This window comes from Hippocampus bargibanti, linkage group LG12 (assembly GCF_051943395.1).
Source record: "Hippocampus bargibanti isolate YZ-2025 linkage group LG12, ASM5194339v1, whole genome shotgun sequence".
Lineage (NCBI taxonomy): Eukaryota > Metazoa > Chordata > Actinopteri > Syngnathiformes > Syngnathidae > Hippocampus > Hippocampus bargibanti.
The window spans coordinates 2,664,482-2,677,453 of record NC_142745.1 but is presented as its reverse complement, the minus strand read 5'-3'; the positions used below and the strand labels follow the sequence as shown (position 1 = coordinate 2,677,453).

At 41.4% G+C, this 12,972-nt stretch overlaps 4 protein-coding genes across 5 annotated transcripts; 1 reads left to right on the top strand and 3 right to left on the bottom strand.

Annotated features, from left to right (window-relative positions):
- Window positions 1-1,330: 1,330 nt before the first annotated feature.
- r3hcc1 (R3H domain and coiled-coil containing 1) lies at window positions 1,331-3,827 on the bottom strand (the record flags this gene model as incomplete). The annotated part of the gene is made up of 7 exons (XM_089010675.1): window positions 1,331-1,467; window positions 2,035-2,130; window positions 2,351-2,421; window positions 2,498-2,673; window positions 2,755-3,196; window positions 3,293-3,430; window positions 3,712-3,827. Coding segments are annotated over 7 exons (1,167 nt in total), but the record flags the coding sequence as incomplete, so codon positions are not given.
- A 590-nt stretch (window positions 3,828-4,417) lies between these two features.
- On the bottom strand, window positions 4,418-6,761 carry LOC148889971 (golgin subfamily A member 7-like). Of its 2 annotated transcripts, none has more exons than XM_089010604.1 (6): window positions 6,705-6,761; window positions 6,233-6,355; window positions 6,007-6,159; window positions 5,596-5,697; window positions 5,346-5,400; window positions 4,418-5,186 (listed from the first exon to the last, which is right to left on the bottom strand). In XM_089010604.1, the coding sequence occupies exons 1-5, from the start codon at window positions 6,759-6,761 to the stop codon at window positions 5,353-5,355; spliced, it is 483 nt and encodes a 160-aa protein (XP_088866730.1). In that variant the 3' UTR covers window positions 4,418-5,186; window positions 5,346-5,352. The 2 variants fall into 2 exon arrangements, with proteins under 2 accessions (XP_088866730.1, XP_088866729.1); XM_089010603.1 differs by lacking the exon at window positions 6,705-6,761 and adding an exon at window positions 6,544-6,678.
- Window positions 6,762-7,845: 1,084 nt separating this feature from the next.
- rplp0 (ribosomal protein, large, P0) lies at window positions 7,846-10,600 on the bottom strand. The gene is made up of 8 exons (XM_089010599.1): window positions 10,578-10,600; window positions 9,757-9,865; window positions 9,501-9,676; window positions 9,180-9,267; window positions 8,716-8,862; window positions 8,387-8,572; window positions 8,165-8,305; window positions 7,846-8,050 (listed from the first exon to the last, which is right to left on the bottom strand). Exons 2-8 carry the CDS (start codon window positions 9,808-9,810, stop codon window positions 7,898-7,900), a joined length of 945 nt encoding a protein of 314 aa, XP_088866725.1. The 5' UTR covers window positions 9,811-9,865; window positions 10,578-10,600; the 3' UTR covers window positions 7,846-7,897.
- Window positions 10,601-10,829: 229 nt separating this feature from the next.
- On the top strand, window positions 10,830-12,971 carry LOC148889969 (uncharacterized). Its single transcript, XM_089010597.1, has one exon. It carries the CDS (start codon window positions 11,050-11,052, stop codon window positions 12,316-12,318), a length of 1,269 nt encoding a protein of 422 aa, XP_088866723.1. The 5' UTR covers window positions 10,830-11,049; the 3' UTR covers window positions 12,319-12,971.
- Window position 12,972: the final 1 nt, after the last annotated feature.

The window sequence follows — 12,972 nt, the reverse complement described above, 5'->3', positions numbered from 1 at the left end:
CATTTGAGTTTATTTTTTTACATTAGGCAAATCGCAAATACTGTACAGAGATAACTTGGCTTACGAACTTAATTGCTTCCCACACAGAGTAAAGCGAAAAGTGTGTATCCCAAAAATTAATTTCCCATACGAAACAATTAAAATGAGAGTAATCCGTTCCCAGGTCCCCATAAAACATAACTTTCTAATTTTCTAAGCCTTAAAACTACACAAAATATAACGTAATTGTATGTATAATAAATGTGATATGGTATTATAATTAAAAAAATAAACTGTACTATATAATAAAGTCATTTTATTTACCTTTGTGATGGTCGTTGATGGCTTGATGGAATGGAGTTTCATCAGCATTAAACAGATGAGTAACGTAGCCTTCTTCTTTCACCATCTTGAGGAATGATCCCTTGTAGCTGCTTTCTCTGCGATAATTTTACCTTGTTCCTCATCAATTGTGTTCTGTTTAGCTGGGTTGATAGCTTTTTGCATCAGGTGTACAGATGGCTTGTGCGTGTTGTTTGTGGAGCCTGATTGATGGCATATTTTAACCTTGCAGTCTACACTGCCTTTGAACTACCAAAGTTAAAACTGTCTCACTGTTGTCTGCCTGTTTCTTTAATGTTTAAACCAACCCCCCTCACTGCTGCGTTGTTGACCAATCACGTGGCTTTAACCGAAGACTGGGGGTGGGGAATAGAGGACAAAAACAGTCGGCTGCCATTTTGTTGTTAGAACGGGCTCGTTCGCGAACGACACATCACTCATTGAGGCAGCTCCGTGTACGAAAAAAGTTTGTATACCAAGGTAAATTTTTCATAAATGTAACGTTCTTAAACGGAAAATTTCGTAAGCCAAGGTGTTCGTAAACCGAGGTATCACTGTACTTGACCTCACCTTCAAAAAGGTTTTATTTATTCACTTTTTTAGCTTCTAGCTTCCATGATCCGTATATTTTCATTTTCCATTAAATTATTGCTATCAGGGACCGTGGCAAAGCCTCAAATGTGCTTGCGTGAGAATGCCTCTTTTGTTGTTGTCATTTTGTAAATGTGACTCATTCCCTTCATTTTTATAAGGGTGTCAGTCACATACTGCCTGGTGGGTTTTATTGATATGTGGGAATGGATGACATCTTCCGCAATAAAAGTTAGATGGTTGAAAGTACAACCCAGCTCTGTGACGAATGCTTTTTAATGTGTTGACTAATAATAATAATACATTTATATTATTATTATACAATTTATACGTGCCTTTCAAAGCTCTCAGGGACATTTTTTCCCCCTTTGTCATATGACTTACTGTGTTTCTTGGTTTAGTCAACTGCATTAGCCAAGTATTTATTTCAGAAGCTCTGCCCTCGTCCACGCCCTCGACTGCGCCCTCGTCCATTCAGGCCCAGAGCTTGGGCCACCATCCGCTTAGCAACAGCGCTGTCTGTCCTGGGACGCTCCTTCACCGGCTGGATGTACTCTGCACAACACAATCAGTGGTTTATACTCAATAATTATCTAACTGCTGAAAAGAAGGGGTGAACGGTAAAACATTTGAAAAGATGAATTGATCTCTTCAAGATTATTAACTCATTCACTGTCAGGCAATGTGCAAAAATGTGTCCACTCCAGTGCTAGGGTTTCTGTCATTTTCACTCAAATTACAGAACCCACGGAATATTGAGTTGTAGGACTACATAAACATTAAATGCGACGTAAGAAATCGTAGGCTCTCTTCTTTCATCAGAAAAAAAGTTAATTCCTAAGTTATCTCGGTCTGGAGTTATCTGAGCTTGAAATGGGGGCGGCTGTACAGAATACAATACAATCTATACATATTGATTTATATAGCCCTTTAACAACTGCTGAAGCTGTAATAAAGTGCTAACATGGAGAAAAGGTAAATTCTGCCCCCTCGTGGAAGGGAAATACATTGCCAGAGGTCTGACCAGAGCTATATCAGCACCCCCATAAGAAAAACCAAAACCCGAACAAATTCGGGAATGGCAACGAATGAGTTAATAAGGTCTGCGAAACATTGTGGTACCTGCTCGACTAATGGCTTTGCCTTTAGCCTTTTTGCTGCCTTCAGTTAGCGTTCGAGTCCTCAGCAAAGGGTGGCAGATGGAGAGGGCATGTAGGGCTGCCTCAAACATAAGAAACATAAGAATGAAATTGTATTCCTGATTTTAATACAATCAAAGAATATATAGAATCAATGTATTGAAAAATATTGACCATTTGGAAAATGTCACATGAACAAACAGCAGGTGTTAAAATAGTTTCCCATACATATTCCTGTTTTTGGCCTCTAATAATTCCGTTTCACGAATGGCTATAGTCACGTTCGTTCGCGATCTCACCTGTTGTTTGTGTGGCGAAAACACCCAAGGCGTGTGTATTGTCCACCCATGTGATCTTCATTCCACCGTCGCTTATAGAAACAAGAAAATATTGATTGAAAGACACCCTTGACTCTGTGGTGAACGTTCACTTGAGAACAGCCTCACCTGTAGTCAGCGAAGGCCTCCAAGAGATCATCGGTTTGGAACTCGACAGGGAAGTCATAGATCTCGATAACATGGCCAAATTCTTCAGGGGTGACGAGCACATTATTGTAAGCGGAGTAGTCATTGTTGACATGCTGCACGGTGAAAGTCACAGCTTCCCTCAGGTGCGTCTTGATCTGAGCGGTGGGATGCACAAAACAAAACAACACATTGAAGCAAAAAGGGTCACCAAAAGCATTCCGGCGTGGTCCAACAACCTCCTCTGTCAGGTCGCATGTGACAGATTCATTCCCGTCATCTTGAATGCTCATTTCACTCAAAAGGGAAAGGGTCGCTTCATCCGGATGAACGCCCAAGTTAGCTTCGTCTTCCGTTAGTGTGTCAGCAGTGCCATCTGCTGCAGTGGGAAGGGATTCTTCTTGTAATACAAGGGGCAATTTTCCCTCAGATGAGGAACGGGAGCTCGATAGACAGGGGATGAAAGTCGAACAGGTCGACTGCTGGACTTCTTTGGAGGCTTGTGAGTTTTGGCACTGGAGACTCTGGCGAGCAGCTCTTGGGGTGTAAAGTGCTCTGTCTGGCCTCCGGGACGTTCTAATGCGAGTTGATGTGGAAGATTGACTTTCGGGACTTCTAAAAGGCTCTTCATCCAGGCTGGGGTTGCAGTCTGCATTATTGTCATCTTCGTGTGCCTCGCCTCTATAAAACAAATGTCCTTAGATAGGCTGAAAAAAACAAAATACTAAATTGCCAACATTATCATCATAACATTGATTTCCAACGTGTTGCGCAAACCTGAGCTCTGAGGGGCAGACAACCACCTGACGACACCAGCTCTCTCCCACAGAGAAAGTGATGAGCTCCGGGAGTTCCTCGACGGTTTTATGAATCAGATAGCGAATTCTGCTGGGTAGAGGTGGGAACAGGAGTACACTGGAGATGGGGACACAGATGAGCAACACAGAGGCATTCAAGCATCATTAACTTTTTGACATGACACCAAACACTGATACAATGCATGATGAACTAACGTTACTTATTTGGAATTCTTAGTAAATTGCATTCATTACAAAGCATATCCATGACAGAATATGTACTAACGGTGTGATCAACCCTTTCATTCATTTGGGGGTAGATGGGCATGCAAACCCACGACCGCTGCAATATGAGTTACCCACTGGTTCACCCTAAAGTTGTCATAACACAATATTTACCTTTCGGGGCTCCTCTTCTGGTATGTCTCAAGCTCTTCCAAAACCTGTTGCACAAATTCATTTTCTTCCTTTGGGAGATAAACTCCATCGTAGCAAGAGGCCGCCAGTGTGCCCAAAGAACGAAATGAATTTTAGTGAGCCAGCTCAAAGTAAAGAGACCTAACGAAACGCAAAAGACTGATTTGATTGTAAAGTGTCCTTGAGAGTTTTGAGAAGGGGTTATAAATGAAATGTATTATAATTTGAGAGCATGCTAAGCTAGCAATTGCATTTGAAACGGTAGTAGTCAGTCAAAAAAGGAAGTCGTGTTCTACGAAACTTCAACTAAATTTAATTAAACTGCCTCAATATAAAAATACGTGGTGAATTAAAAAAAAAGTTACACATTTCGTCACTGGAACACAATTTACGTTCGCGAAATAAATCGTCGGTCATATTAGGCGCTTGCATCTCACTGTACTTCCGGGACGGGTGCCGAGAGCAGTCAAAATTTATTCGAAAGAACACAAAACAAATACGTACTGTATTTCATAAAGTTAAAACAAGCACAATTATATGCGACCCTGTACATTAACGACACATACATGTGTGTGTATTATTCCAAGAATTCGGTACACTTACCGTGTACTACAACAATGTTCAAAATTATGGTGCGTTCTTGTGGCATCTTGCAGAAGTTAACTCAAAAAGGAATAAACAATTGAGATGCTGCGTGTACATGTACTGTTTATTCACAAATTATACAATAAATGCTTCACTGACTAAATATAAGGGTGTACAATAAAGGCTATTATCAAATATCAAGGTTACAGAAACAAACCTCTAATGTGGATCTCACGATTGGTGTATAGGTAGTGTATCAATTATGGCAATACGTACATACTTGTATTTTGTAAGAAGGGTCTATGAAGGAGTCCAGTTTTTTTTACTCTCGAATTAAACCGAAGAAAAGCCAGATTTAAATAAATGTAAGTTCATAAGAAAAGCATGCACCAACAACAGCAAGCGTGTTTGGAATGTGGAGTGATTCTGTGGTGATCATAAAAAACATTCAGGAAGAGTCAGACAACTTTCACTTCTAAATGGTCTTCTTATAAAAATGTAAAAATCGCAAATCACAAGAGACAAAAACTAAAATTTAAAATTTAGCCCATTAAGTTATTTGCTGATGACTAATTAATCACGCTTGTTTTCACAGCCACCATTGGCATCAACATATTACAAACACAAAAAATACATATAACGTTCGAGGAACTGCTGTTAATGTTAATCAATGGCACTAGTTTAAAGGCCCTGTCCTGATCAGCATTATAGATCACCTTGTGTACAATAAGGGTATAAAGAAAGGGAGAGGCAGTTAGCGGAATATACAACATATAAATTAAAATAAAAACAGCACAAAAATTGTTATATACATCGATTCAGGAGCAGACGTGTGAGCATCTGTTTGGACACATAATTCGCTGTTCACCAGTCTGCAAGAAAAATATGATTGTGTTAGCACAATGAAGAAGGAAAATCACAAACTACATAATACATGATCGAACCTCCACAATCAAACGCATCTATAAAAAATATGGCATACAATTTGCAGCAAAAAAATATACAGTACATAATACAAAAACAAAGCATACCCTGGTCTTAACTTGTTGGGACAAAACCTCTGTCTTCAAAGACTGTAATTTCAATCTGAAAGATGATCATTTAAGGACAATATTTAATGTGATTAACACTCAATTTTATTGTCACGGCTACAACATACGTCACAAACACCTACTTTCTCACCTAATGACATACAAGCATTTCTAAACAATGGGGCCTGGAGTGTCTCAAATCACAACTCCTGTGATTGAGCTAAAATGATTTGACATAAGCGCAGGATACGACTCTGAGGCCTCTCTCAATTGGGTCAGTCAGCAGGAGGCTCCTGGGAATGTAGACCTTCTCATTCTGGTCTTTAATGTATCTGGCGACCTTCCTTAACACCTGCAAGCACACGGACGCACACAGCGGAGCAGTGGTCATTTATCATAATTACAGTTCTGTACATAAGAAATGGGGCCACACTGAAAAGAAAAAAAAACACACAATCATGTATATTCAAACAATATAATTATGTTGGGAGAATAAAGCTAATACTGTATTTGAAATTATCTCTTAGGGTCACTCAGTGACTGACAATTGGTGCCCACAGCAGCACCCAAATGGAAACACTAGATTTTATTTATCCAGCATAAAACAAAATGCTAAATGCAAAATGCCCCCCCCCCCCAAAAAAAAAAGAACCTAATTTACCTTTTCATACTGCGTCTCCATACAGAGGAATATGGTGTAGGCAGTGAGGCAGGCCAGGCAGCCCTCTAGGTATGATTTCCCCCCTAGCTTCTCTGCTTCTGCATAAAGGTTATTTAAAGTCTGGATGGTCTCCTCAAAGTGTTGCCGGTCCAGCTAAAGGACAATAAAAACAAGTGAGCATTGATTCGGTACGAACTGCACACAGCTTCATCGGTCAAAACCGTACCCTGGATTCGAGTTCCGCTGGGAACTTGTTCTGGAACTTGCAAAGAGTTCCTGAGCTGTAGTCCCTCTGGATGAACACCTTGGTGCTGACAACGGGATGCTGGAGTTCCTGTAAACTGTGAGTCTTCACAAAACAAATGACAACATATTTAATTTTTAAACAAGCAGCGAAACCATCATTCGCGTTCTAATAAAAGTCATTATTGTTGCACGTTAGCTCGTTTACTTCGTTTTTATTGAGTGCCAGAGAGAAATCGCAGATACATTAATTGAGTATTGACACCTCACCCTTGCTAATCAGACATAGCTTACACTGAGTGTAGCAATTTGGTCATTGTGAAATACACTACAGTTTAAATCCGTTGTTGCCATCGCGAACAAGAGTTGACAATGTGTTGTTCCCTTGCAACGATATCAAAGACCATTGTGTTTTTTACCCCAGGCGGGGATGACTATCAAAATGTCGTTCGTACCTCAGCCATCGTGAACGTATTTCCCCCTGTTGCTGCGCATCTGTACTGCGCAATCATAGAAACGTGGGCTTGACGTCACTTCCGTTCGTCACTTCAATTTATGACCGGTTTGAAGTAAAGCATTTGTCTTAGTTTCGTGTCTGTAACACAAAATTTGCCCCCTTTGGTAAATTGAGGTTCAGGTTTCTCAAACGTGGACACACTTTCCCCATCCGCCTCTTCAGAAGCTCGTATTGACTAAAATTCCCACTCACGGGAGATGTGTCACTGGGGCTCATAGATTGCATTTTGCCCCTAAAATTTTGAGATAATGGAAATTGAATCTACATGCATGACGAGTATTTTTGTTGAGAAACTTCTGTTCCACACCTCTCCATTTTTGTCAGTGGGATGATTGGAAACTCGTTAATTTACATAAATATGAACTTCGTTTCCGATTAGGGGCCACTATGCTAATAAAGTTAACCTTTTTCTTCAACAGCAGAGTATAGCACATGAAAACAAGTGGCTCACCCGCCCCCAAATATCACATGCTATTTCAAGGATGTACCCAATCCAACCTCAGTAAGTCACTCATACCTGTCAACCTTGACTTAGCTGCCTTTATAAATGATTATAATTCCCGTATAGAAGTGGCAGTACGTCGTACATTTGAAACGCTAAAAAAACGGCAACAAATGTGAATGCGGACACTTACCGCGTACGTAATGCTTTTATCAATGCGACCGTACACAGCAATAAAAATTAGACGATTGAGGATTACGTTTGGTTTGCCGTGACAAGTGATTGGCAGCAGCAGTCAAATTTGGCCCAGCAACTGGATTTGAGACGAAATGGTCTTTACAAGAGCAGCTCACAATTGTTTTCCATATTAAAGTTGCAGTATGCCATATATTTGAAATGATAAATATTCGTACAAAATACAGGAAGGAACAAGTTCACAGGTATGAATCACTGTTCAACTGAGCATGGCAAACCAATCAGTCACATTTGGATGTAAGCAAAAAATAATAAATCCAGCTCGAGTGGGTAAATCGCCTTGAACGTTAATTCATTTTAGAACACATTCAATCATAAGCTATAGGCTCCTAACTAGCCAAGCGAGCGTTGTGTCATGTCAGTGACAGAAAAACTGAAAACCTGTGTTTGACATTTTATTAAAATCGCTGTGACGATTCATCATCGCTGTAGTTTTAGTCAAACAACCCAAAGCCCATGTCGTCATCCGATTCCTCAGATTCCTCTTTGACTTCTTCCTTAGCAGGAGCTGGAGCTGCTGCAGTTGCAGCTGCAGTCGGCGCTGCCACTGCAGCAAAGGCAGACGGATCAGCAAGGAAGGCTTTGACCTGTGTGACAAAAATAATTTACCATTAAATTCATTATGAATAAGTATAAAGACATCCATTATGTCTCATGATTGTACGCGACCATTGATTGATCACACTTTTCCAAATACCAACCTTGTCTGCCAGGGGGAAGGAGTAATCAGTCTCCACAGCGATGGCAAGGACTCTCTTGTAGCCATTGATGACAGTATGGGGCACAGAGGCAAGAGTGGGATAGCCAATCTCAAGAGACACACTGGCAATGTTTCTCACACCCTACGCACAAAACAAATATTTGACACTCATCAGAAATCAATCGATAGAACACTTTAGCAGACAGCATTTTTTTCCTCTTACCTCCAGGAACCTGGCATGCAGAGAGGCCTCAGTGATGTCAAGCACATCAGGACTGTAGACGCTGCCATTGTCATACACTTGTTGGATGATGAGTCCGTATGAGAAGGGGGAGATGTTCAGCATGTTGAGCAGCGTGGCCTCACTGGCACCAACTTTGTCGCCGGTCTTGATCAGACCAACGTCACTCTGAGAAAAAAAGATAGTCAATATGTGCAAATTATTTTAAATGTACTTTAAATTCAACAGAGCACATAAAGCTAGCTTGTCTACGAAAGACAGTATACAAAAATAATGCTACTCTGCCTCAGGCAAAGTACTTTAAAAATTACCAAAATTTCAATGGTTCCCCTGGAAATCTTAGTTGTGATGCCCAGAGCCTGAAAGAAGGAGGTCTTCTCAGGACCCAGACCAGTATTCTGGGCAGGCACCGTCACATCACAGGGGGCAATGGCTCCAGCGCGGGCGGCAGCCGGCACCTAAATCATTCCGAAAGTGTTAGAATTTCGGCCCAACCAAATAGGTACAGTTCAAACGCAACTTGATGACACAATGTCTGAAATCTTGTGCCCCTGCGCTGTCAGTAGATTTGGACAGACAGGGATACTTGAAAACATGTTTTTGTTTGCAGGGGGAACGACAATACAGCACCAAATTAGCCACATTGTAACTTATCCTGCATATTATATCCAAAATGCTTATGACCACAACCCTCTGAGGAGGGAAAATGTTTACAAAAGCGCTGAAAATACTTTTAGCTATCTAAAGAGTATTATTTATGCAGAGTGTATATTACCTTGTTGGCCACCAACATGTCCCTGACCTCTGCCAGATCTTCCTTGGTGAAGACAAAACCCACATTACCTTTAATGTGGGGAACGAGCCTGTTAAAAGCATACTTTGCTGTCAAAGTGCCGATGTCAGCATTTCACACATTTTGAGATAAACTGATGTCTGAAACCGTGCGTCTCTGGCAGTCAGGGTGTTTGGACAAACAGAGATAGCGTGGAAACAGTTTACTTTTTGCAGGGGGAACGGCAATACAGCACTAACACAGGCTGTATTAAAACTGACCTGCAAATGTCATTTGAAAACTTTGGAGTGTGCTAAAACTCACTTCTCCAAAGCAGGGTTGTTCTCCAGGTGGCCACGAATAGCCTTGCGCATCATGGTGTTTTTACCCATGAGCACCACAGCTTTGCCACGCAGAGAACAGCGGATGGTCTGCATCTGCTTGGAGCCCACGTTGTCTGCTCCGACGATGAAGCATTTTGGGTAGTCATCCAGAAGTTGCTATAATTTTTTTTTCAGAACACACATCATAGTAAATAGGAAAGGCATTAAAAAAAGAATGCTCAGTAGTGTGTACCTACGATAATTTTCAGGAAATAGTTTGACTTCCACGTGGCCCTGTCTTCCCTGGGCATCTTTGCAGTGCTTCCAAGGATTCGCTTAAGAGCTGTTTTAAAGACAAGGTAGTACCTGCAACCAAGGAGTTATCTTATCAAAACCTGTATTCCACCTCTTTTTAAATGATTATCAGCCCTGTTTTCTCTCACATAGCACCCTATGTACTCACATAGTGCCCCCAAAATGTTTAGACAGCGACATTGCATGACTTGCATCAGTCGTTAGCCTCGCTATCGGTACCAAACCCAACCGGTTCATATGTACACTCACCAAACTCTTCAGTCATGAAAAATTAAGGCTATTATTTTAACTTAAGACACGAGAAAACGCATTTATTATAAATGGTATAGACGAAAAGTATACAATTCGTCTCAGTGTACCTTCTTTTTACATTGGGCCCAAAACGAACCAGATAGTGAAGGCCAATGGGGCGTAATAACTAATTAATAAGTTGAGTCGCGTGTCTTAACCTCCATCGCAGAGGCTCTGTCGAACCCCTGAGATCGATTCAGCATTCAGCGCTGCTTGATGAAATGTCGGTCGGAAGTTATTACATTTGCGTAAGGCCAACGTGACACGTGCTAGGTTGCTAGCTAAGGTTAGCCGGCGGTTAGCATGTTGAAGGGGTTCAATAGGACGAATTACGTGATCGTATTACTAAACACGCAGTTGAAAACGGCGAATTCGCTCGAGTCATTGAAACAGAAACTACATTGGACTTGTTTCTCGACATTAGAAGGTTTTTTTTTTTCGATTGATTTGCACGGAGAAGGACAAAGCTTACCGCGTCTAGGGCTGCGTAGAAGAAAGAGGAAGGAAAGAGTCACAGGCTGAATTTATCACAAAGCCATTGACCAATCGCGTTGGACTTTATTTGCATACGTGGTTACGATTGGGCGACGAAAGTGTCAATCATTTGTGAGGGAAAATGGAAGGCAAGATTTGAGGCTGAGCGAAAAATGTAAGTAAAAAAAACTACGTATTTTTTTAATATTTGATTTTTGGCGGACATGTTTTATTAACTTCTTGGACAGCGGAGTAAGTAAAATATACCGCTCGAGATTACCGTCCGCTAAGTGGCAGTACGACAGCGAACGTTAGGTGGTTTCGAAACCACAAAATAACAAACACACAAGAAGAAGAAGACGGGGAAGTACAGATGCATTGTAGCACGCTGAGCAATTCTTTACGCGCGTCCCCAAATATATCAAGATTATTGTTGTCAGCTAATAAATTGATCATTCGTCGATCAAATAATGTCGCTGCACCAACTTCCGGGAGAAATGTGGCTGCATGTACTGTCATATCTCAGCGTGGCAGACAAGCACAACGTTCGGGCAACTTGCAAGTACTTGAAGCAATTTGTTGACTGTGGATTGCTGTGGAAAGACTGGACTGTAGTTCTGGGTTTCCCAAAAGGTTCTTACAATCTTCAATTTTGGGAGGTGCTCCGTCGGAGGAAAATCAATCGCGTGGTGGTGAGGAGTACCAAAGAGAAGAACTTGAAGCAGTTAGTTCGTGGTCTTCCGTCTATCGCCTCATTGGTTATGGACATAAGTTCTCAAGAGAGTTTGGGCTATTTGAAGTACTTTCCCCAACTGACCCATCTGGGTTTGAGACACATTTCAAACTCTCTTTTGCTGGATGCCTCCACTGTGTATGAAGCGGAGAAGCTGACACATCTCAGCATCTGTCGAGTTGAGTTTCCATCGAAATCCAAACAACACTTGGATTTTGTTTTCCAAGACTTTGTAAATTTGACATCTCTGGTGTGTCATGACACCGGGATCAATGCGACATATATTTTAACGGTTATACTTTGCCGCCTTCCTCGACTGAAGCATCTGTCATTGACCTGTGGTTGTGGTGTGGAAGGACAACCAGTCTCCGTACCTGTCCCAGGAGATGTGACACTCGGGCTATCCAGTTTGGAACTCATTCATTGTGATCATTTAATACTGCGTGAGACAATGAAGCGACTGCCTAATTTGCAAACACTGGTTCTCGTCTATATGTATTCTGTTTACGACGTTCCTCCTCAGCTGCGGCAGACTGCCAGTGAGGACATGAAAACATGGCTCGGTGACCTCCATCGATTGTCAACCCTGGTCATCAAATTGGGTCCGCGCGTTCACAGTTACGTCCGCTTCATCCCAGTTTCGTTGAGCAGGCTCACACTGTGTGTTCCAGGGCTAAGCTCGGGGGAGTTTGGATCGGTTGCGACGCAGGTACCCAATCTTCTCCACCTTCACATCGACACCTGGCCCACACATTTTGGAACAATAGCTGCTCAAATCCCAAAGCTCTTTCCAAAACTACAAAGTCTCAAAATAAGAGGCGATCATGTGTCAGAAGGTGACTTTTTAAGCTTTCAGAAGATGGCGGACCTGAAGGATGTGAAGCTGTTGGATAGCTCGCTTCAATCCTTGAAGTTAGCTGCAAAACTCCGAATGCTCACCGACTACAAGCTCCACGTCACAATGTCACATCAGAAAGACATTTTGGAACATTGCTGCAGCTATTAGTCACATTTTAAATAGCATAAAATGAGTGACACGTGTATGTGAACCGCACGATTAACATTTGTTTACAGCCATGTTGACAAAGATAAGAGTACGAACAATAAAATTCACCAAGCAGTGCCACAAATAGATCTTTTATTTGCATTTTGGATTGATGAATTTGTAATCAGACCCCCACATAAGCGTAGAGAGCACCCAAGCAAGCCAAAATTCATTTGAAAATAAAATTGTTCACATTTACAAAATGTTCTCTGATATATTTCATTTAATCTCACTTCAAAGTAGAAAACGTATTTTCCTCAACAGGTGGAAACTAGGAAATAACTGTCAAATCAGTTTTTGTTCATATTTGTTGGCAAATAGTCGAACTGAAGGTGCAAGGTGAAAAGCGGTGGATGTTTAAATCAAACAGGATGTGTATAGTTACAAGTACTGTCGTTAAAATGTTCACCAAGGAGCTTGCTTCTCCACATCATCCTATTCTGTAACAGTGTACATTTAGAAAATAGATGCAGTACAGCAGACAAAAAAAAAAAGTCTCCCTGGAATTCACACCGGAAAAGGCTCAAATCACAGGAAAGACCAACACAGTGTATTCGACCTTATTGCATTGGCAAATTTGGCACGTCGCTTCCTCCGGTTTACAAAAAAAAAGTA